Genomic DNA, 22352 nt, shown 5'->3' with positions numbered 1-22352 from the left:
TCCAGTCTGGGCTGCTTTGCTTTATAAAACAAGCCTAACAGCATCCCTTCCTTTGGCTCAAACTACCCTGGGCTGAGGGCGGAAGCAACAGCACCACCCCCTTCTTGCCCCCTCCAAATAGTTGCTTCCCTCCTTCGATCGGGGAATAAGCCAGCACCTGCAGGGAGGGGGTCACCCCTCAGTTGCTCTTTACCCAGCCTCAGCCACTTCCTGACTTGCACAGATCCTTGCTCTGCTGCAATGCTGGGAGGAGAGAGGCATCCTCAGAGTGTGAAGCTCATTGCTTTCCAGCCTGACCTGTATTTAACCCCCATGCTTTGCTGACATTGCTGCTCTATGGAGTGGGGAGCCCTCAGGGCCACTGAGTGCAGTATCACTAGCCTTAACCGTGCAGCCACCACCTGCTTTGGAGATGCTGTTCCACCGCCTGCCTCACCCAACATGCCCTGGGGCAGAGGGAGGAAGCCCCTCTCCCCAGGTCCTGCTAGGCCTTTTGTGTTTGCACGTAGCCCAAGCCAAGCTTTTCGTGCTAGAGAAAGGGGCTGGGCGTTCCCAGCATGGACAGCAGCCAGGAGGGAGCCTGACCCTTGAGGAAGGGAAAATAGGGAGCTCGGGCTCCAGGGCACATTCCGGCCTTGGCCTCTCCAGGGAGAAGGGCTGTCAGCATCACGGGTGGGGGGGCTAACATCAAGGACCTTCCACTGGCTGTTCCTGATGCAGCTTGTGTCCCTTCTGCTCCACCAGCTCCCCTGGCATCGTTGGAGGAAGGTGCACTGTGATCTGCATCCTCTCCTTCTGGGCACAACCTTTCATCAACCCTCAGAAACGCCAGTGCATCTAGCCTCTTCCTGGCCATCAATGACAGCCCATTGGCCCATTTATGTGCAGTCCCTGACCCTCCAATGCAAAGGGACCCAAAGCATCCCAGCTGTTGAGCACTTTATTTCTTTGTGTACATATTTCAAACAGCACTTCTTGGCGCTCTCCTGCAATGATGGACTCTGGCTGTGTCATCCACACAGTTGCACGTGATGCTTGGCGCTCTCTCCCTGCTACCGGGGGCTGTCCTGCTGCTTTCCCGCCACACTGTTCTCCTTCCTCAGCTGTAGCCACCTGTCACTAGCGAGGCCTCCAAGTACGCTGCTGTGGATGGGCAAATACTGACCTTGGAGATCTGCTTTCCCACTGCCTCGCACCCTCACAAGCCAGGCCAGCAAGCACAGGGAAATGCACTTTGCAACTACACTACCCAGGCTGGAGGCGAGCAGGGGAGAAGCTATGGTCCAGTGTTCAGGTGAGGGGTGGGGCTAAGCAGTGGTAGTTCTGATTCCCTCTTCCAAGCAGCCTGACGCTCTCTTCCCCATTCAGTTGCTGCCCTGTCCTCTCTTAGCAGTTTCATGGCGTACCATGGAACAGACTGTTTATGGGTTGCTTTCTCTGATGGACAACTGGAGAGAGAAGATCCTTCCCAAGACTCAGGGCAGCAGACCCTGCTGCCTTGCTGGAGTTTGGAGGGGTAAGGAGCATGTGTGGAGGTACGCATCCAGAGTTTTTCATCACAAGCGGTCATGCAATCAATGCTACAGTAAGGGGGGGGTTAAAGGGCCATCTCTAGTCCTATTGTATGGGGAAGCAGGGAGGGGATCTGCTTTATAGAGCTGTGTCTTCGGCCTCGATCCGGGGCCCGAAAAGCTTCTCAGCAATAGCTTTGCCATCATATTTGGGCAGGTTACCACCAAAATCTGCTGGCAGGATGTCAGCATCGATCTCCTGGTAGAAGGACTCCAGCTCCTCCCCATGCACAAAGACCTGGAGTGAGATAGGAAGAAGGGACACAGAGCTGAGCACAGTCACGTGCACATGGGCTTTCAGACACACAAAGGGGAGCACATCCTCCTAGACAGCATGCCCCAGCCTTGAGGAAGCCAGATGATGCCTGAACCTGTGGCTGGCTTGCTTAGTCCCTCAGCAGACTAACCATCAGCTGCTCAAACAGCTCTTCTTAGGGGGCACTGCAAGTTCATCTTCCCAGCTGGTCCCCAAATGAAACAGCAGCGGGGGTGATCTTAGCACTGTCAACCATCTGGGCATGGTGAGCCAAATGCAGTGAGCGGGTGCCCCTACCACTTCACACACCCCTCCATGTTGGACCCATTTCCTACAGGGCCCTGTCTGTGCATAGCTGCCAGCTCCTGCGCTCTGGCATTGCTGGGAAGAGCTCAGCTCAGGAAAAACCTGACTACGGGCAACACTACAGCTCAATGGGAGGTTGATAAACCAGGTTTGAGCAGGTTTCTCCATTTAGCCAGTGACTGTGCATTTCTCTCCTTGTCTGGCAGACTGACACCAGCAGAGTCCAACCAGGAGCACGGAAGCCATGGGGCAGAGAAGCAACTGATCCCTTGGGTTTTCTTTGCTTTGTCCTGATTTGGATCAGAGCCTTTGTGGTCCCTTGCCCCACCCCTCTCAGCCTCTGCAAGGACAATTCATGCTGGCCCTTCCCCCACACTTACCCGCTCCAGGAGTTTGCTCTTCAGGAAAGGTTTGACCACGTTGTAGGTGGTGGTGAAATACCAAGGCTGGTGGATGAAGTAAACGGCCTTGAATCGAGCTGGGAAGGAGTCCTGCAGATCCCAAATCCATACACAGAGTGTTACACAGGCAGGATGGGCATACCAAGAAAGCAGCATCCAGGTGGCGCAAGGCAGCGGTGGCATAGATGGAAAAAGTCACCAGAGATGCTATTTCTTTCCTCCTCTTCTCCTTTTCCCATCACCCCGTTCCCTGTTAAAACCCCACTTCTTGCATCCATCTTGAGGACCCTACTACTGAGGACTGTGCATCCTGTTCTGCCAATGTGCAAAGCCAGTTGTGTTCTAAGGCATTGCTAGGCAGCAGTAGCACCTCAAGGGCAACTCACGGTCCCCAGTCCACAGGAGAAATACCTCTCTACAACCTAGTTCTCCTGGTAGGAGCTGCTGGAACCCTCTCTCTTTGGTCTTATTCCAAAAGCACAGGATCAGCCAAATTCTGGCTGAATCATTGCCCGGCCCAAATAGTGTCTGAATTGGGAGAATGATGGGGATGGACCTTGTGCATGTGACATAATATCAGCCAGTGAACACTGTAGGGGATGGTGACTTCACTTTCAGAAGTAACTTTTTGGTGGGGCTGAAGGCATGAGAAGATGGTCTTGCAGAATGATGCCAACCACACTTGCACTGCCAAGCAGGGCAAAGAGCAGCCCAGGGAATGCCACATCTGCTAGGTGGAGCTGCATCTTCACAGGAATTATGAACTTCTAATGAACCCATGACTATGGTACCATTTCTGGCTTCAGCCTCTCTCTACAAGGTGATATTTTCAGAAAGGATGTTTGCATCAGCCAGCGAGTCTTGGCTGCCCAGTGTAGTCCTTGTAGGGAGCCGGTACTGAATGATGAGAGCTCCAGTATGGATCTTACTAGTACAGTAGTGCCTATCTACATAAAGGCATGTTCTATACCTAAAATACCTTAGTGCTGTTATCCCTGGCTTATCCCCTCCCTGGGCCAGGTGAATGCCTCATGGCCCTGCAGATTCCACAGGGTTGGTTTGCCACTGCTTTGAGTCCCATCTCCTATGGACAACCTAAGCCTGTATCCCCCTCTTGTTGCCTACTTGGGGGCAGCAGAAGGATAGCTTCACCTGCAGCATATCCACCATCTTCTTGAGTTCGGAGGGTTTGATGCCAGACGCCTGTTGCATGGTGAAGCCCTTGAAGTTCTCAATGATACAGAGTCCGTTGATCTGGGTCTCTTCATTCTCCAGCAGCTTCTCTAAGATAACACAATATGCACGAAGAATCTGAGCCGGAGGAAGAGAGGTAATGGTCATTAACATGCAAGTGCAAGGGCCTGGCCAGGTCCAGCCATTATGGATCCCCTAGCAGATTTCCCCAGAGTCAGAGTGTTACCCCCAGCGCCCTGTTCAAGTTCCAGCTCTGCCAATTATATTCTGCCTGCCTGAATTCTCCTGGTTTCTTCCTTACTTCTTATCCACATTATGTGGTGTTGCTATGTGCTGTTAAACAGCTGCCCTATTCCACACTAGAGACTGGTGCATTTCAGTGCTGCATGAGTGATTCCCATATATACAATGGGGTACCATACAAATCAAGACGGGTCAAGAGAACAAGTAAGTTACACCAGCGCAGACTCGTCTCACCTGCTGAGTGTGCTTGGGCAGGTCCCTTCCCCTCTCTGTATAATGGGGATAGCGATAGTGACCTTGCTTTGTAAAGTACTCTCAGCTCTGCTGATGAAACATGCTATCTGAATTCTAAGTGTTGTTAGCACTGTGATACCCACTTTTCATGGCCTGGGTTCAGGGTTCCCTTTGGCTGGAATGTGCACTATCCATGCAAGCAGAGATATTACTTACTTATTAACATCAAGCTTGGGGGAAAGAGCTTTGCTTAGACCTCGATGCCCAGAGTGGGAGAGGTGGGCCCCCCTGCTCTAATACTGAGGGAAAGAGGAGCCCAGGGTCGGACAGCCCTGGGAGTGGAGCTCTGACATATCGGAGCAGCATGGTGGAGCTGACCTCGTCAAAGGTGATCTCTTCATAGTCCCAGTTCTCAATGTTGAAGAGCATCACCACTCGGCCGTATTTGTCCCTGCTGGCCAGGATGCCGGGGTAGCCAGCCTCGATGGTGCTGCGCACGGCCTCGGGCGTCAGGTTATCGAAGAGCTCTGGGTACTGCTGGCGGAAGTTTACATAGCCTGGAGTCAGCGAGAGAGAGAGAGTGTATGCAAGGTCTGGGACGAGAACAAATTCCTTTCCCCAATGTCAGCGCCAGGCCCGGGAATCATAGAATATCAGGGTTGGAAGGGACCTCAGCAGGTCATCTAATCCAACCCCCTGCTCAAAGCAGGGCCAATCCCTAGACAGATTTTTACCCCGGTTCCCTAAATGGTCCCCTCAAGGATTGAACTCACAACCCTGGGTTTAGCAGGCCAATGCTCAAACCACTGAGCTATCCCTGCCCCCAAGGAGCTTGCACTGCGATAAGTGAAGGGCCAAGGAGTCTGGATCTAGCTGGTGCTGGATCTGGTGTGTTCCTACTGCAGAATAAGGTGTGGCTTTGGACTGCACAAAGGCCCATGCCCAGAGCTCCAGTCAGGCCTGGTTCAGGTCAGCCACAGGAGGTTGGGACACCCTAAACTAGCTGCACAAGTGAATGGTACTCCACAGGGCAAAGCCCTATCCCAAGGGGAATCTGCTAGCTGGGGTCAGGGCAGTGCCACACACCAGAAGTACCACCCAGCACAGAACATTACCCTTCTTTCCTGCTTGGTACCCGGTTTGGGACCAGCACAGCTAAAAACCTGCTCCTGCCTGGCACATCACAGCTCTCCCCAACTGGGAGCCACAGTTGTCCTTCCCTGGCACCATATTACCCCTCCTCATCTCGAGAGCCCCAGCTGACACTCCCATGTCCCCCCTCAGTCTCGGGAGCCTGATCAGTGATTTTAATGGTGTATGTTATTTCGTTCCTCCTCTGCTGGGTGACTCGCTGCACTCTCCTATAGGCAGCCCCACCCCCAGCCCCACTTTCCCTGGCATCCTGTAGCCATTAAAGACTCTCAGGCACGAAATGAGGAAACTCACCCTGGGAAAATGCCAACGGACAAAATGCCTCCCTTGCCAGCAGCTTCTGCTCATCTTCCAATCCACTGCCACTAATTACGGCCTCGTTATCCCAGACACAGAAACAAAGGAGCCTGGAGCCACAGCCAAGGCCTTTGTGGCCACCTCAGTCTGGGGCCACCTTTCCATCTCCCCCTTCCCTCCAGCCCAACCTGCCTCGGCCAGGTCAGCACACACAGATTCTTCAGTTGCCACTGCCTATTGGAATCCTAGGATAAGAGCTTCCAGAGGAGCTGAGCTTCTCACTGCTCCTGCCTGCCCCGCACTGGCCCCACCTGCTCCTCTGGCATCATTTGCTTGTCCCACAACCTCCAGTCCTTTAGCCCACCTCTTATCCTCTCCCCTTACATCATTCTTACACCTGGACCCTAGCAGCAGCTGGATACACTGGGGCAAATGGCTCCAGGGTCCACCCCCCAATCATCCAGAGAGGTTGCGGGACATCAGACTCACTCCGCAGGGTGTAAGACGATGGGGATGGATGCTGCATGGAGCCCTATGTCTGTCTTGACAGCAGGCCTGGGGGTGGGACATGGACTACTGTTGATGCAAGGAGGATATGGATCTGCCCCCAGGAGGGGGAGTGCCCTGGCCCCCAGCTTGGGGACTAGGGAAGGTTAGTGGAGAGGAAGGGAGTGCTCCACCTTTTAGTAGCTCATAAGCTCTGTTGACGTCGAACTTGCGGGCACGGATGAAGCGAAGGAAAAAGGAGTCATCCTTTCCTTTCACCTTCTCTGCCACTGCCTTGCACACGTCCTCGCTCCCGCTGGCTCTCTCACGCACCAGCTCCCGGAGCTCCTTCACGGCCGACTCCCGCTTCTCCTCTGTCTCGTTCAGCTCGTCCTTTGCCTAGGGCAGGGTGGAAGGAAACAGGCGCCTGATTCAGCAGTAGCAGTACTTAGAGGGAGAGAGGCATCTGGACCCATGACTGCACAGCCAGAACACAGGGCCTCCTGCCCCCGAAGCGCAGGCCCCTGCTCGTGACTTCATGTGCCATTTGCTGCTGCTTTACTGGCCCCCAGACTCTCCCGCTTCAACTGCAGGAGAGACAAGGCCTGCCAGCCTGTGCAGTCACCCTAGGCCAGTGGTTCCCAAACTTTAACAACCTGTGAACCTCTTTCATGAAAATGTCAAGTCTCGCGAACCCCCTCCTAAAAATGAATATTTCCAGGAATTTTCTCCTTTACCTGAGTATAAATTATAAAAGCAGTGATCTTGGAAATACACAATTTGTTTTTATGACATGATTATTACACACTATTTATTATTAATTATTATTTATCATTACAGTATTTTTTTTACATTATGAAAACAGCAACACTCTCTTCCAAGATCTCACTTTCATAGCTTGTATCACTTTGAATAAGCCTGTTATAAGACAAGGTTCCTATGTTTCATCAAGGAGTATCAGATGTGAAACAGCAGGAAAGTATTTAAGAAGTCAACTCAAAGAGTTCCTCCTACACAAGCATTCAGGTCTTGAGCAGTCCAGGCAAACAACGCAGTTACAACAAAGCTTAAACTTGTTCTTCATCATAATTTTAAAAACAACACTAGCTGCCTATTTCATTTTAAAAACAGCAAAAAATATCCACCTCCCTTTCCATTTCTTATAAGGAGTCTTGAAGTTTAAATCTCCTCAGTGTGATAGATAGGCTTGCTTTGATCTGCTTAGCTCTTGGAAATCCAGGGGTTCTGGGCTGCTGGCCCGGTGCTGCCCAGGATTTTTAGGGACAGCTCTGTCCGCCATTAGGGATTTCTTTCCCGAGAACCCCCTGTAACATTTTGTGAACCCCCAGGGGTCCACGAACCCCTGTTTGGGAATCACTGCCCTAGGCTCAGGGGCTCTCTCAGTGCCCTGGACTCCAAGCCTCCCATGAGGGACTGACTCATCACCTGCATTAGCAGCAGTTGCAAGAGGAGATAGCTTAGGATGCCAGAGCACCAAGGGGCAGTTTTAGGTTTGACATTAGTGAGGGGCTAAGTTACTGCTCATGAAATGGATAACTGGCTGCAGCTAGGCAGAGCAGTCGGGCTGTGCAGACCCTCCCCTCACTGCTCTTTGAATGCCCTTCTGATTAACCTAATCTAGCTAAGGGGTTTCCATGGCACCTCAGTCCTGCCTTAAAGCACCCTCGCAGCCCCACATCTCTGCTATCCCAGTCTTGGGGCTCCACCCCGCTCTGTGGATGCCCCTCCAGCCTGCCTTGTCCTCCCCCCCCCCCAGCCCCCGCTCTCGCTACTTGCCTTTCTTGAGCATTGTCAGATCCCCTCGAGGGGCGCAAAGATGCCTGCTCCCCATTTGTTACCCCTGTGTTACCCCTCACTGGTTAGAACAGTGTTGCTTTCCAGTCCTGCAGACCTTGGCTCTGTTCTGGGATGGAGGATTTGGGACAGTCTCTCTGCCTTGCTTGGCAGATTCCATGTCATCACCTGGCCTGTTCTCTGTGAGCTGGCCTGTGACCTGTTGGCCACATCACTCCTCGAGTCCCAGATTATGGAGGGGAGCAGCTGTGCCGGTGTCACTGTGGGGGCTCGGTGTCCCATCTCTCATCCTTAAATGAGGCTCCTGTCAGGAAGCTTCTAGAGCTGCTCCCTCAGACAAAGGATCCATTGGAGGGATTTCCTCTGAGATCAGAGCAGATTAATCCCTTTCCTCACTCTGCTGGAGGGGACACATCCTACGCCCCACAACTAAGCCTTATCCCCCTCCTCTATCACACCTCCTCTCTGCCTCCTTGTGGCTGAGACTTAGCCACCTGCCTCCCCCGTACACTTGTCTCCTCTTCTCTCACTACCAGATGGTTCATTTGTGGGGGGACAGTGTTTTCACGCTCCCCCAGAAACACAGAAAAGGGGTTGCATGCATGCCCTGGCAGGGATGGGGTTAAATCACCTCCCCAGACAACCATCTCTCCCTGCGCCCCGCTAGCCAGCAGGGGCTCCTGGCAAGGAGCCGGGGGAGCCTCATTAGCAGGTAGCCAAGTGGCAGAGGGGTGGAGTACAAGCCCCAGAGGAAGAGGCAGCCATGAAAATATATTGTATAGGGCCCGGCCAGCCGGAGAGAGGCATTCTGCCCTGGCTGGGTGCTCAGTGGCATCTAGTGGCCAGCATGGTCAGCAGCCCGCGTGGAGGTGGGGAATGACCAGGGTCTTGTCTGAGTAATGGGAGCAATGTGGGGCTGGGAACATTGATAGGTAGGAGGGGATGATGGGAGGGGCAGAGGCTCAGTCTCAGATGGTTCAAAGGAGAAACTGTCCTGTTCCCATCTCCTTAGTACCTCCTGTCCCCTCACTTGCTCCCCACCCCGTGGTATGTGACCTCCCCGTAGGTCTGGCTTCCCCTGGCCCCTCTCCCATGCCATGGCTCTCACCTTCTGAATGGTGTGCGGGGGGATTTTGTCACACTTTCCGAAGACGGGGCCGTGGTCCTTAGTGGTGAGTCGCTCGAGTTTGGTGCGAAGGGCTTGCTCCTCCTCGGAGACGATCCGGAACGTTCCAGTCTGGGAGCAAAACCACAACTAAAGGAGAACGCCTCACAAGTCTCGCCCTATGAAGTGCCCTGGCCCTCCCTGTTCCAGGCCCAGGCTGGGGCTGTGCATGCAGGGAGCACTGAGAGCAGAGATGCCTACTGTGCCCAGGGCAACATCTGAGACACTAGCTCCCTGCGCTGACTTATCCAGCAAAGGTAACAAGGTCGCCATGGGAGTCGGTGGGGTGGGGTGGGGGGCTCCCTCGGGCGGGGGGAGGTAATGGGGTCTGTGTTGAGGTCAGGAGGGAGAGGGCTCCCTCGGGCTGGGGGAGGTAATGGGGTCCATGTTGGGGTCAGGAGGGGGAGGGTTCCCTCGGGCTGGGGGAGGTAATGGGGTCTGTGTTGGGGACAGGAGGGGGACGGCTCCCTCAGACTGTAAGAAGTGTCAGGGCTCAGTTCTGGTTTATATGGGTAAAGAGGTTCCAATGGGACCTGTGTCAGGGTTGGACAGGGAGAAGGTTCCCTCTGCCATTGTGTTTTGGCTCCTGCTGACAGAGTAAATCTAGTTTATATTTGAAAGAAGCCTTCAAGCCCGTGAGATTGGCAAATGCCTTTAATCTGTGCACACAAATCCCCCATTGGCACATGCGATCACCCGGGCAAATGGCACGGCGCGATTTTGTGGGTGCCTTTGAAGAAACCCTGAGGAAACATGGTCCTTGCTGTCTCCCTGTGAGCCACAGGAGCTGCTCAGAGAACACACATGGCCAGCTATGAGAGACGTGGTAGTGCTGCCGCTCAAGAGTGTCCCCTTCTGTCCTCTTCCAGCTCTATGGAGAATGGGGGTGGGGGGCCTGACTGTTAGCTTGAGAAACAGAAGGTGCTGGTGACACTCAGGAAGTGTGGGGGAGAGGAGGATGGGAGAAGTGATTAGGGAAGTGGGGGAAGGAATTGAGCTTCCTGATGGCTGGAGCTGTAGGCTGTAAAGTAGGAGAAGAAATGGGCCTGGAAGGCACCTAGGCAGACAGCGTGTTCTCACACAGTGGATCTGATTCAGTCACTGCAGCAAGATGCTAGGCAGTGGGACTTTTCCAGCCTGCTCGATGTTGCACCCCACTGCACTAAGTAGGGACATTGCCAGCAGATCGAGGGATGTGATCATTCCCCTCTATTCGACATTGGTGAGGCCTCATCTGGAGTACTGTGTCCAGTTTTGGGCCCCACACTACAAGAAGGATGTGGAAAAATTGGAAAGAGTCCAGCAGAGGGCAAAAAAATGACTAGGGGGCTGGAGCACATGACTTATGAGGAGAGGCTGAGGGAATTGGGATTGTTTAGTCTGCAGAAGAGAAGAATGAGGGGGGATTTGATAGTTGCTTTCAACTATTTGAAAGGGGGTTCCAAAGAGGATGGATCTAGACTGTTCTCAGTGGTAGGAGATGACAGACCAAGGAGTAATGGTCTTAAGTTGCAGTGGGGGAGGTTCAGGTTGGATATTAGGAAAAACTTTTTCACTAGGAGGGTGGAGAAGCACTGGAATGGGTTACCTAGGGAGGTGGTGGAATCTCCTTCCTTAGAGGTTTTTAAGGTCAGGCTTGACAAAGCCCTGGCTGGGTTTAGTTGGGGATTGGTCCTGCTTTGAACAGAGGGTTGGACTAGATGACCCCCTGAGGTCCCTTCCAACCCTGATATTCTGTGATTCTATGATTCCCATAGCTTCTATTGCGTGTGAGCTTGGGATTCAGCCACGATTAGTGCAGTGAACACTGTGTAAAGACCTGCATGGCAAGCCACTAGATCACTGCCCTGACCATTCAGAACAGCATCAGTTTGTGTGTGTGTGCCCATTAACATCAATGCTGATCCAACCTGACTGCCAACCTGAGATCCCCCCACCTAGCTGGCTGAGAAACTGGGTAGTCAGATTGCTGTGCACATCACCTGGGCCTGGCACTGTGGATAAGGAATGTTTACAGCCCAGCTGGCTTTTCCCAGTTCTGTGAGTGAACGGAGAGCAATGACCCATTCTTGGCCCGAGTTCCCGGTTAGTGCACGGGAGGGGACAACGCAGAGCTGAACAATGGAAGTACTCACTATTGCAGACATGCTGCTTCCTTATCGTCCACAGGACACTGAAAGAGACAAGGGAGAATCCCACATTAACACTAGCTGGGGAAGCATTTCTAAAGCTTTCCCCAGCCTCAACACCTGCCCTGGATAACAGCCAGGAAGCTGTGCCCTGGCCTGAACTCACCCCACCTGCTCTCCAGCTCTACAGGAGAAGGGGTGAAGAATTTGTCTGGAGATGGGATGTAAATGGGATTTGCCATCAGATGCCCACCTCCCCCCTTCACTTAATTCAGATAATAATTAATGCCACCTTCTGTCCATGGAACTCAAGCGGTTTTATAAATATTAAGGTTAACGTTTGCCAAAGTAGCCTTGGAATTTGAGGGTCTTTATTCAGACTCCTTGGGACTGATTTTTCAGGGATGCTGAGGACTCACAGCTCCTATCTGGGGTTTTGGCAAACTGTATTCTGAGCAATAAGGAGGCATCACCACAGACCCCATGAGCTCACTCGGTCAGGTTCCATCTTGTTTATTCATGGAAGACAGAAACACCTAGTTCCATTGTGGTCAGGAAGCAGATGGAAGGATTTCATGCAGCATGGCTGGTACCAGTGCACAGAGCCAGCTGAGAATTTTGTCTGGCAATCAGTCCATAAAGGATCTGGTGAGAGTCACTTTGGCTGTGGAATACTCTAAGCCAGAGGCACCTGATGAAGGTCAGACTGGAGGCATAGATCAGCATTCATGTCTTGCTCCCTGTCAGTACCCGGCCTGGGCTGGGGAAGCTAATGATATAATCAGCGGACCAAATTTGGTGATGAATCCTGGTTACATGCCAACTGAACTACATTGTGCATACGCTAAGAAGAAGGTCAGATAATCCCAGATAGGTTTCTGGTGGAGGTTTCACGCAGCTCTGTGGTACCTCCATAAAGCTAGAAGAGTCTTTCTAGGATGGTCAGTCTAATGTCTTGTGCTGCCAGCGTTGCCTAGTAGGGTTGGTCAATTCCCAGGAAGGTGCCTTCCCACTTCTAATTCTCTACTTGACTCCATGGCTCCCCGTTCTCTAATACAAGTGTTACAGCTGATCCGCAAGAGTCTTTGCAGGGACATGAAGAGGAATGCACAGAACCCCCTATTGTAAACTGAGGCAATATCTTGAGTTCATGCTTTTGATGTGAGAGCAGCTCCCCAGACCTGTCTGAAGTTTTATGAAGAGCAACAATATGTTCTTTCTATCAAGCTCTTAATCCCAAAGGACCCAGAGTGCTTTCCAAACTATGGACCTACTTCCTGACTTCGCTGGGGCTGCACAAGTACAACTGGGAGATGAACTTGCCCCTCTGTCTAGGAATCATTTCATCCCCTATTGACAAGCAGGTATTTCAGTCCTGGGGTACCCTACACAGTGCTGCCAATGCACTTGGATCCTGAACTACAGAACCCCTTGCTATTCCCGTCCTGAGCCCTGCACTCAGCTCTGTGCTTGGACCTCAAACCAACATAGCATCTCTTCCACGCATGATCCACTCTTTCAGGTAGAGGTTCCTCAATTCTCTGACAGGCAGATGCATCTGTTCCCCCTTATTGCCCAAATCCTAGCTGTGAAGGATCCTGTTTGAATGCATCAGACAAAATAATTCTCCTTGATCAACTTCCACCCACAGACAGTAGGACTCCTTTCATTATGACTGTTGCCCAGCTCCCTGTTCTCTCCCGGAGGAGGGTTGATGTTTCTGCTTGACTTGCCATTCAAGTCCTCTTTGGAAAGCCAGATCCATTTCCACAGCGGGACCAGAGGTGGTGTTACTGAAGCTATCATATGGGCTGGGCAGAACCAGCAGGGAGAGTTCTGAATGGACAAACAGACCTTCTCTCCTCAAAATCCAAATGCCCTGTTCCCAAAGCTCCCAGGAGCAGCTGCAGGTAACTCAAGCACTAGTGAGCAGCCCAGATGGGCAGCCACTAAAGGTGGCTGTTTGACAACACACAACAGGGAGGATGAGCTGCAAACACAAAGGTCTCCGCCAAGCTCCTTTGAGCAGCTTCTACTGCAGCAGGGAGACTGGCAGGTTGGCAGCAGCCCTGCATGGGGCTCTCCATCCTGTAGGACCCCCAGTCCCTCCTGTGAGTGAAGTCAGTCTCTCTAGAGCTGTTTAGGTCAAAGCCACTCAGTCCATTACAGTGGTTTCCCCCTGCCCATTGTCTATCAGGCTGGGAAGGAAAGGAAGAGGAGCCGTCTTGCTCAGGGCATTTCAAACTACTGGACTAAGCCCTGGAGAACTGGTTCTGCCCAATAGGAAATGATCCTGGGCTGACCCCCGGGAGCAGGTAGGGGGCCTGGTTTAACATCTCTGTTACTACGAGCCTGAGCCGCAGAGTCCCGAATACTTACCGGGCCGCGAGAAACCAAACCGTCCTGGAGGGGTCAGCGTGTGCAGTTGGGGGGCACTGGAGCGGAGACCTGACACAGACAGCGAGGGAGTGAGCAGGGCCGGAGTGGAGCAGGGGGAAACCCAGGCGAAAGCTTTGTAGAGTCACCGGGTTGGGATTAGGCCGTCACAAGGCATCACTCACAGCGGCTTTTTAATTAAGTCCGCTCAAAACAGGCAAGAGACCCCATTAAAAAATACAAAAGGCAGACGAGGAGTGGGAGGGGGGAAGCAAGTGGCCTCTTGGCTGGCGGGGGGAGGAGGGCGGAGAGAGGGGGGAGCCAGTGGGATCTTGGGCCGATTAGCGAAGTATAAAAGCTTCTTATTGTGTAACTGGGCCTTGCTCATTAGCGTTCGGCAGGGTGGAAAGGAGAGTGGGGAGCAGAGGAAGTGGGCAGAGTGCCACTCCCCGCTCCTGCAAAAACTCCCTCTGTGTCCTCTAATGCAGCGAGACATGGGTCCATGGCAGCGATCGCTGAATGGAGGCTAAGGGGGCTGGGTGGGAAGGATGGAGAGAGGGCAGGGCCCTGGGTATGTCTCTGTCCTCCATTCTCTAGCTCATCCCTGCTCCCACCCAGGTGCTCAGGGATAAAGGCAATCGCCAGGTTGCTCCCAAGCCCTGCCCTTGGGCTCATAGATGCATTAGCTGTTAGAATTTGTGAGTGAATTTGGTCAGGAAAGCGTGAGAAGCTGGCCCCAGGGAACAGAACTAGGCAGAGTGCATGGAGGTCCTGGGCAGCCCACCCCACACAGCTCTACTGCTCCTCCACCCCGACCTGCACCCTCCTTGCTGGTCCAGCACGGGTTCCCACATGCACAGCTCTGCCAATGCACCTCACCTACATCACCCCCACTCCCCTACTATCCCACCCTGAGGCCTTGGCTGGGCCGCTGTGTGTCTGCCAGTGAGGATGAGCAATACACAGCTGTTCTGTGGTGTTTGTTTCTTTTTTTAAATTAAAATGTGGTTAGAATTTGAAAATTACCCTGATGCAAACGTAGAGAATGAACTGTGGATGCAACCCTTCCCCCTCGCTATGGAACATTACAGTGTCGGCACCGAGTTAGTAATTACCAAACATCCCAGTCTTGGTGCACAATGCCTCTGTGATACAACTATAGACTTGGAACAGAGGCAGCCTTTAATGATGGTCATTGCCAAAGGCAAGACGGTAACATTCCCCACAGGAGGCAATCTAACCGCAACTGAATAAAGAGAGATCACCCAGGTCATTACACTCTGCCTCAGGGAGCAGCTTGTACCTGGGGATCTCAGGTGAAGGCTCTTAGTAGTAACCTTTGGAACCTGAAATCAATCCACTAAAAAAAGGACTTTGGAACCTCTTCTAAATGTGTAGAAATATGAAGAGGGAAGGGCCCAGATTCCTTGCTTGGGTAACTCAGCTGACTTCAGGGAGGCTTTGGGTCCAGGGTAGGCTGGACAATGGTGCCTCTTCATCCCCTATGTTCAGTTGGACAAAGGTAACCCTCTCAGACTTGTTCACTTCTAAAAGGGCCTCCTGGTTTCTTGTGTATTTGGGCTGCAATGGGTTCCCTCTCCCATGCACCAAGCTTCAGTTTTTAGCTGTGATGGGGTGGGCCCTCCTTTTTCTTGTGTTGTCAGACTCACCAGCCAGCTACATTGACCAAGAACTCCAAGACCCACCAAGATCTTACTGTAAAATGAGGCTGATTCTGGTTTGACCTTCACTCCAAAATGGACTTTCCCAAGGACAGTTCACTAACATGCCCATAATGTTTCTGGCCCATGTCAAAAGCTGTCGGGTGCATTCTGGAGCTGACTGAATTCCAGCCTGCTATGTGTAAGCGGGGGAATGGTCCCGCTATTGTGGGTAACTTTCCTGGCTTCTGCACTACCCCGGTGAAGTGGGCTAGCGAAAGGATCTGAGTCCTCGCTCCCACTTCCTTTACCCAGAGGCCTCCCTGCCCTTGAGGGCTCCCCTTCCACTCTCCTGTCTGGCAGAGTCCTCGTAACCCCAACAAGGCTGGGCCCAGGATTCCTGGGGGGCTCAACCCCCAACCCTGCTGTGGTCACCTAGGACAGGGGCTAGGGTGTCCCCACTCTGGGGTACCCTCTCTGCACTGGGCACCTCTCTGACCCACTGATTATTCCATACAATTTAAAGCAAATACAAGTTGTTTAATTAACAATTAATCTAAAGAAAAGAATAAGGAAAAATGGGAAAGGTTAAAGGAAAACACATCACCCCGCTCTGTGGCAGGGAACATCACAAACAGTGTCTCTGGACATCAGGGCACTTCGCAGTCTGTTCCTTGTAGGTCCCAGATTTCCTTCTCAGGCCCTGGCTGTGCTGCAGGTATGCTGCGGGTTGGACACTTGCAATGGTGGTAGCCACACACCTCCGGGCTTTGAGGGGTGGGACCCTTCTTCCCAGCGTCAGCCCCCCGTCAGGTTAAGGTCCCCCTCCCAGTCTGGCCTGCAAGGGCCCTTGGCTAGGGGTGTCTTTCTGTGCTGGGCCCTTTGCCCAAGGTCCCCCCTTGGCTGGCCCCACTTGCTCACCACACCTGGCTCTGTGGCTGCAGCTCTGCTCCCAGCACAGGATCTGCTCTCCCTGGGCTGCGTCTCTGGCTCTGTGGCTGCACCTCTGGCCCCTCTGGATCTGGCACGGTTCTGCTCTCCAGCTCAGCTTGGGCCCCTGCTTTCTCCTTACCTCGGCCCCACTCAGTCTGACCCAGGCAATTCCAACTCACATGGAGGACAGGACCTACCCTGGCCTCCTGTCTCGCTGATTAGCCTGCCCGCCCTGTCAATCAGGCTGACCTAGAGCATTGGCCTCTTGCCATTGTTCCCGGGGACTGTCAGTCTCAGGGTCCTGATTTCCCATCGACCCCTCCCCTTTTAGTGCTGGGAGCTAGCCAACCAAAACACCCCCACTGAATGTTAGTAAGGGGCAACAGTCCCTGGTCATGTCCTATTGGCAGTTCTTCAGTATCTGCTCCATAGCCAGGAGATTTCTGAGGATGAAATTCCAATGGAGCTCAGAGATCTCCCACCTGACCTCTCTTTCCCACATAATTCCCAGAGCTGAACATGAGGTCTCTTGCCAAATCAGCCTTTTATATGGGGGACTTGATTTCAGTGATCACTGGGCATCCCTCAGGCTCTTCCCCCTCCCCCAGCTGACGTGAGAATGGTATGATAGTCGCACTTGAACACCGAACTCAAAGCCCTGGCACCCAGTCAGAGTGTTCTGTTAGCCAGTGGGTGAATGCTAACAAAGATGGAAGCCTTCTCCTTGGGTTGCTAGCCAGCTTTGTATTAATTTGTGCTAAGGACTCTGCATCTTTCCATATCTCCAGGTCCTTTCACAGCTAGTGCTGCTGTGCACAAACTCTCTTCTCTCTTTAATAAGAGGAGGGTCTAACTTCCCCTTGAAGGACACTTCATCCTTGGGAACAAGGTAAGTGAATACAAGGGCCCATTGAGAACCACTCGATCTTAGCCAGGCTCTTATTCTGAAGGCGGTTTCTGAGGGGAGCTCTGGCTAAGTGGCTGGTGCAGGAATGAAGGGTTTTACACAAGGCATGTTTTGTAACACTGCTGGGATTTAAGGATTTGAATTCCATATCGTTGCACTGCAAACGGAATTGAAACCCTGCTGGGAAGGAGGAAGGAAGGAGACATATGACTCGGGATGGGGGCAGGCCTGGGGAGAGGTGGGGAGGAATGGGCTTCTGCCAAAATCATTACAGTTTAATACTCCACCATCCAGGGATTTGAAACTTCGGCATCTGCTGGTGCACAGTTCCCATTGTAGGCTCTAATGCTACACCTTGCCTACACTAAAATGTCTGGAGCATCCCCTACTCCTCTCTCACCTGCAGCTCAGTCCAGCTAGCAGGATGATGCCCGATGCTAAGGGATATTGCTAGTGCTGGGAATGACATCTGCTCTGGGAAGCCCAGCCAAAGATGTGCATGTTCACCCATCTTCAGGAGGGTTCCCTAAGGTGTTGGCTTCCCCAGATCCAGTCACAATGGAGACTGTCTGGGAAGGTTCCAGATCCCTGGGAACCTCTCCTGCTTTAAAGGGTGTGCGTTTCCCTCTTGACTTCAACAGGACCTGTGAAAAGCACCTTCCAGATGCACCGTCCTGTCCACTGAGCGGCGTCCATCTCCAGTACAATGGGCCCATTGTGGTCGGTTGGGTGACCCGTTTGCAATCGACGGTGCCAGCGGCTGTTTTGTCTGTGAATCAGTCAGAGCCCCTCACAAGCAGGTTGTCAGAGTGGAGAAACTGTTGATGATAAAACGAGCATTGTTCTGCCTGGGAGCAAGCGCAGTTATCACTAGCGGCTGCACAAGGGAACACCGGGCTCCTTCCTGCAGCTGGGGTGGCTGGGAAGCCTTCTCTCTCTGGGAATCCCTGAGAAGCAGCAGAACGGAGGAGGCCACAGGAGCCCTAGAACTGCAAAGATCTTGTATTTATTGGCTCTTCTGTGGCGATTGTCGCTAGTACCTGAGCCTCATGCAGGTTGGGAGCTGGGTCGGGATCCCGCTCTGGGAGCTGAGGCCCAGTGAGATCATGTGACTTGCCCATGGTTGCTCAGTGACGCTGTGGCAGAGCTAGCAATTGGTCCCAAGTCTCCTCGCTCCCACACAACCTTCCTTCCTCAGAGATGCTGGGAGGCTGTAGTTCCTAAGAGGTTTGAGGCTGTGCTGAATGGAAGCACAGAGCAGTGGGAGAAGTGAGGAGGGAAAGAAAAGACAATCTGCCACTGGATGTAGAGGGAGATGGCGGGAAGGGCTGAGGTCTCCTTGGAATAGCAGACAAGAGGGACCAAGTGGTCCTAATGGATGGTCCTTGAGGCAGGTCTCTCCTGGCTGCTACAGCACTTCTGTAGCTATGTTGGGGAGTGAGCTGTTGGGTAGAGGAACAGGACTCCAGGCTCCCTGCCGGTTCTAACTCTATAGATTCTGGGCTGAGGCTGGGCTGCAGTCAATACAGGATTCCCACTCAGTGCAGCAGCAGCTCGGCCCCTCACCTCTCCTGCTCTTGGGGAGCAGGGACTAGGAAGGTGCCTCACCCATGTGAGCTATTGACAACGATGGGGGTACAAGAGGGGAGTTCCCCTTGCAGCACTCTGAACATGAGCAGAGCCATCCAAGGCATGTTGGGGCTGGTTAGAAACAATGGTTAGTTGCCTGCCTCAAACAGAACCAGTTTCTGCCCATGATGATCACAGGGCTGGGTGGAGAATTGTGGGGAAGGGCAGGGAGAAGATCCTCTGGGATGCTCCTCAGATTCCACGGCTCATTTCCCCTGAGAAGTGCATGTGCGTGTGGATCGGTGGGTCCCTCAGCCTCTGCTGTAGCATGCAGCCAGGCTGTATGTTCCAATCACTCTTAGCTGTCAGTTTATTGATAGTTACATTTTCAAAGCTTGTCTCAAGGAAAAGGATTGTTTTAAATGAAAGCTTGAGGTTCTCCATCCTGGAGCCCAAAAGCAGCTCTGTTAACAAATGGCCTCTCCACCTCATCCAAGTGTGCAGGGGACATGAACACCTCCAGCCAGTCATGGTCAATGTGTCCAGGAAGGGAGTGTTCCTTTGTGACCCAGATTTGGCCCAAAACCATGTTTAGAAAGTGTGTGTGCATGTGTGTTATGGAGAGAGAGCATGTGGATGGTGGGGATGCTATGAAATTTTTCACAGGAAAAGGCGGGTTGTGTAGTAATCAGTGCTTGGGTATTAGGAGTCTCTCACTCATAGATTCTCCTCCTGGCTCTGCCAGTGACTTGCAGTGTGATTTTGGACAAGTCATGTCCCTGCTCTGTGCCTCAGTTTCCCCATATGTGAAATGGGGACAGTAACACCGACATGCCCACCTCTGTTGGGTCAAGACTGAGGTTTTAATTAAAGCTTCTAAAACACAGTGTGATCTTCAGATGAAAGGTGCTAGAGATTTGGAATCCACTGTAATATGTGGCCTGGTGTGTATGTTGCACCCCTGCCTGCTCCTGGTTGGAGTCAGAGCTGTGCTGTGTGTCATAGGCCCTATAATGCTAACAAGTAATGGAGATTCTCCTTTAGTTCAAATGGCAGGGGCCTGTGCTTTCCCACAGGAAAATCTGGATGCTATCGCTACAGTTATAGTGAAGCACAAGGACAGCCAGGTAATCTCATTTAAAATCCTTGTCTGGAACCTCAGTGATACTACCACCCAAAAACAGAGATTGTTCCTCTGGGGTTGGTGCAGGGAACTATCTCGAAGGAAGGGATGTTGGGGCACTATCAGACCCAGAGGGCAACAGTCAAGTGCTCTCAGCTGCACCAGGCCTGGAATCCTTTGGGGATAAGGAGGCAGGCCACATGTTGTGTGAAGCAGACTCTGCCAGGAGTCCTGAGTGTTACCCATCTGGATCCCTGCCTGCTGAGGACCCCTGAGGTATGTGGGCTGGTGAGACGTCAACCCCCCTTCAACATTGCTCTTTTCAGTGGCTCCTGTCCCTGATTAATGCAGTTACGAAAGCCCTAACTCTGTGTTTGCTCTGTGTACCGATCATTCAGCTAAATCCCAGCTACTTAAACACAGGTTAAACTCCCTCACGCAACAAAAGCTGCCCCTTGTCTCCTATTGCTTAAGGAGTTTACACAAACTCTGATCCCAGCCACACGTGAGGAGAGACTCAGAAGAGAAAGTGCAGCTGGTGCAGAGCATCGGGGGCCAAGGAGGGCTTCCGGAAGTCCCTGAATCATGAATGAGCACTTTGTGCAGGATCAGCACCTCAGCTCCACACTTCCTTACTCTGGCCTCTCCATGTGTCTGCACCATCAACCATAGCAGAAGGTTCCTGTATGGTACCCACAGAGGGCAATCCATGGGCACTTCTTTCTCCAGAGGAGCCATCTGGGCAATGTGGGACCTGCCCAGCTACTTCAAAGCACCTTCTTGTGGGTGGCTTGTGTGCCCACCCCTAGCTGGTGACAGTCAGGCCCATAGCTGATCCACACAGGGAGTTTCTGTAGCAATGTGAGTGGCTCCATATAGTCCCACTATCCTTGGACCTGGCCTGCTGTCTATATTTACTGTGCTACACAGGCAATACCAGTGTTTATGTGGCTTGCTGTCCCCAGCTGGGACTTTGCTCTTTGCAAGAGGTTCTCCTCCCCTGGAGAATTTATCTCTGTACAGGACCTGGCTTCCTGTTGGGGAGCAGGCTTTAGAAATGATTTCCCTAATAGGCAGAGCCCCTGGGATTCCCTGCAATGGACAGGGATTCTCCCTGGTTAGGGAGAAAGCCCTCCAGGATTCCCTTCAGGGAGGAGTTCTTACTTCCTTGTGTTGGTGCATGGTCTGAGTCACACGTCTAGCCCCATGATTCTATAGAGATAACGTTCCTTTCCCTGCCTATTTTTAGTTTTCCTCTTGTCTAATAAAACTCCCTTCCCCTGTGGTAATGCTGCCTCTCACCTGGGCTTCATGGAATGAACACAACTCCATCTGTTTGCTGACTGTTCTGTGAATCAGTATTAGTACCAATGGGCTTGATCCTGTGCTCACTGATGTTGATGGTAACTACTGATGGATTTCAGTAGTACAGGGTCAGGCCCAAAGTCAGCACATGACCAGTAGGGGCTGGCAGCATATATGTCTGAGCACTCTGCCCCAAGGACTTGGACAGGTAAGCTCAGACACAGCTCTAGGGAAAATGTCTGCTAGAGAAATCCTGCTGCTTCCATGTTTGGAGACTTGTCCTGTGTCACATCACAATGCCATCACATTGCAATGTTGTGACAATACTGCCTGTCACATGCAAGAGTTTTCCCCCCCATAGATTGATGTTGATTTATTAACGACATTTAAATTAGGTGGTTTTTTTTTAGAAATAACATCCTGCAACTTGTAAGAGAAACCTTTCAAAATCAGAACAGTCTCAAGAAATCTGGAAGAGGTGGCAACCTAAGTGGACCCACGAAGAGGAGCACAAAGTCTGGCTTATGTGTAGGCCCTACAAGAACAACAGCTTTTTGATTGCTCTGTAATCCCCAGACACTAGAGAGGATTTTCCATTGGATAAGAACCATTTTAAAGCCAGTCACATTTGAACTTAAATGACTCGACCATGAGTCTTTCAGTTAATATGAAAGAATAACTGGGTTGGATTTTGTCACCTGGCTGTTAACGCTGGTGAAGAGATGCCAATTGCTCATTCACAACCCATGTGGGTAAAGTATTAGAGTAACAAATATCTAATCACAGGAGGCTGAACTGAGGTTTTTACTTTAGCCAAACTTTGCTGCTTTCTGATGGTACAAAATCCACGTGAATTTCTCCTGGAGCAGCCAAAGCCATGTCTGAGCAGTAGTTTCACTGCCCTCCCCTTCCTTGTTTTCAAGCAGGTGTATAAAATCCTTGATAGGAACTTGGGCCTGTTTCTCCCTCTGGTGTCACCATTTAGACCTGTGCCAAATGGGGGGTCAAAGGCTCCTCCGTCAGGATCCACTGAGAGTGCATTACACCCTTTGGGCCCTTGCTTTGCACAAGTGTGAATGGCGACACAAGCAGCAAAGTATGGGAGAATCAGGCCCTTGCTGACTAAAACCACACTGCTGACTGCATTTGGGGACCTGGTTTTGCCACCCAACCCACACCTGTGGGTCTGTAGAACTAACAGCTCCCTATGGTCCAGGTTCAGCCAGGCT

At 52.1% G+C, this 22352-nt stretch overlaps 1 protein-coding gene across 1 annotated transcript; it reads right to left on the bottom strand.

Annotated features, from left to right (window-relative positions):
• Positions 1-933: 933 nt before the first annotated feature.
• On the bottom strand, positions 934-16248 carry RLBP1 (retinaldehyde binding protein 1). Its single transcript, XM_034782747.1, has 8 exons — positions 16213-16248; positions 11256-11293; positions 9064-9192; positions 6335-6539; positions 4584-4762; positions 3687-3845; positions 2514-2624; positions 934-1809 (listed from the first exon to the last, which is right to left on the bottom strand). Exons 2-8 carry the CDS (start codon positions 11265-11267, stop codon positions 1651-1653), a joined length of 954 nt encoding a protein of 317 aa, XP_034638638.1. The 5' UTR covers positions 11268-11293; positions 16213-16248; the 3' UTR covers positions 934-1650.
• Positions 16249-22352: the final 6104 nt, after the last annotated feature.

The sequence above is a fragment of the Trachemys scripta genome, chromosome 10, assembly GCF_013100865.1.
Source record: "Trachemys scripta elegans isolate TJP31775 chromosome 10, CAS_Tse_1.0, whole genome shotgun sequence".
NCBI lineage: Eukaryota > Metazoa > Chordata > Testudines > Emydidae > Trachemys > Trachemys scripta.
This window is presented reverse-complemented; position numbering and strand designations above follow the sequence as displayed.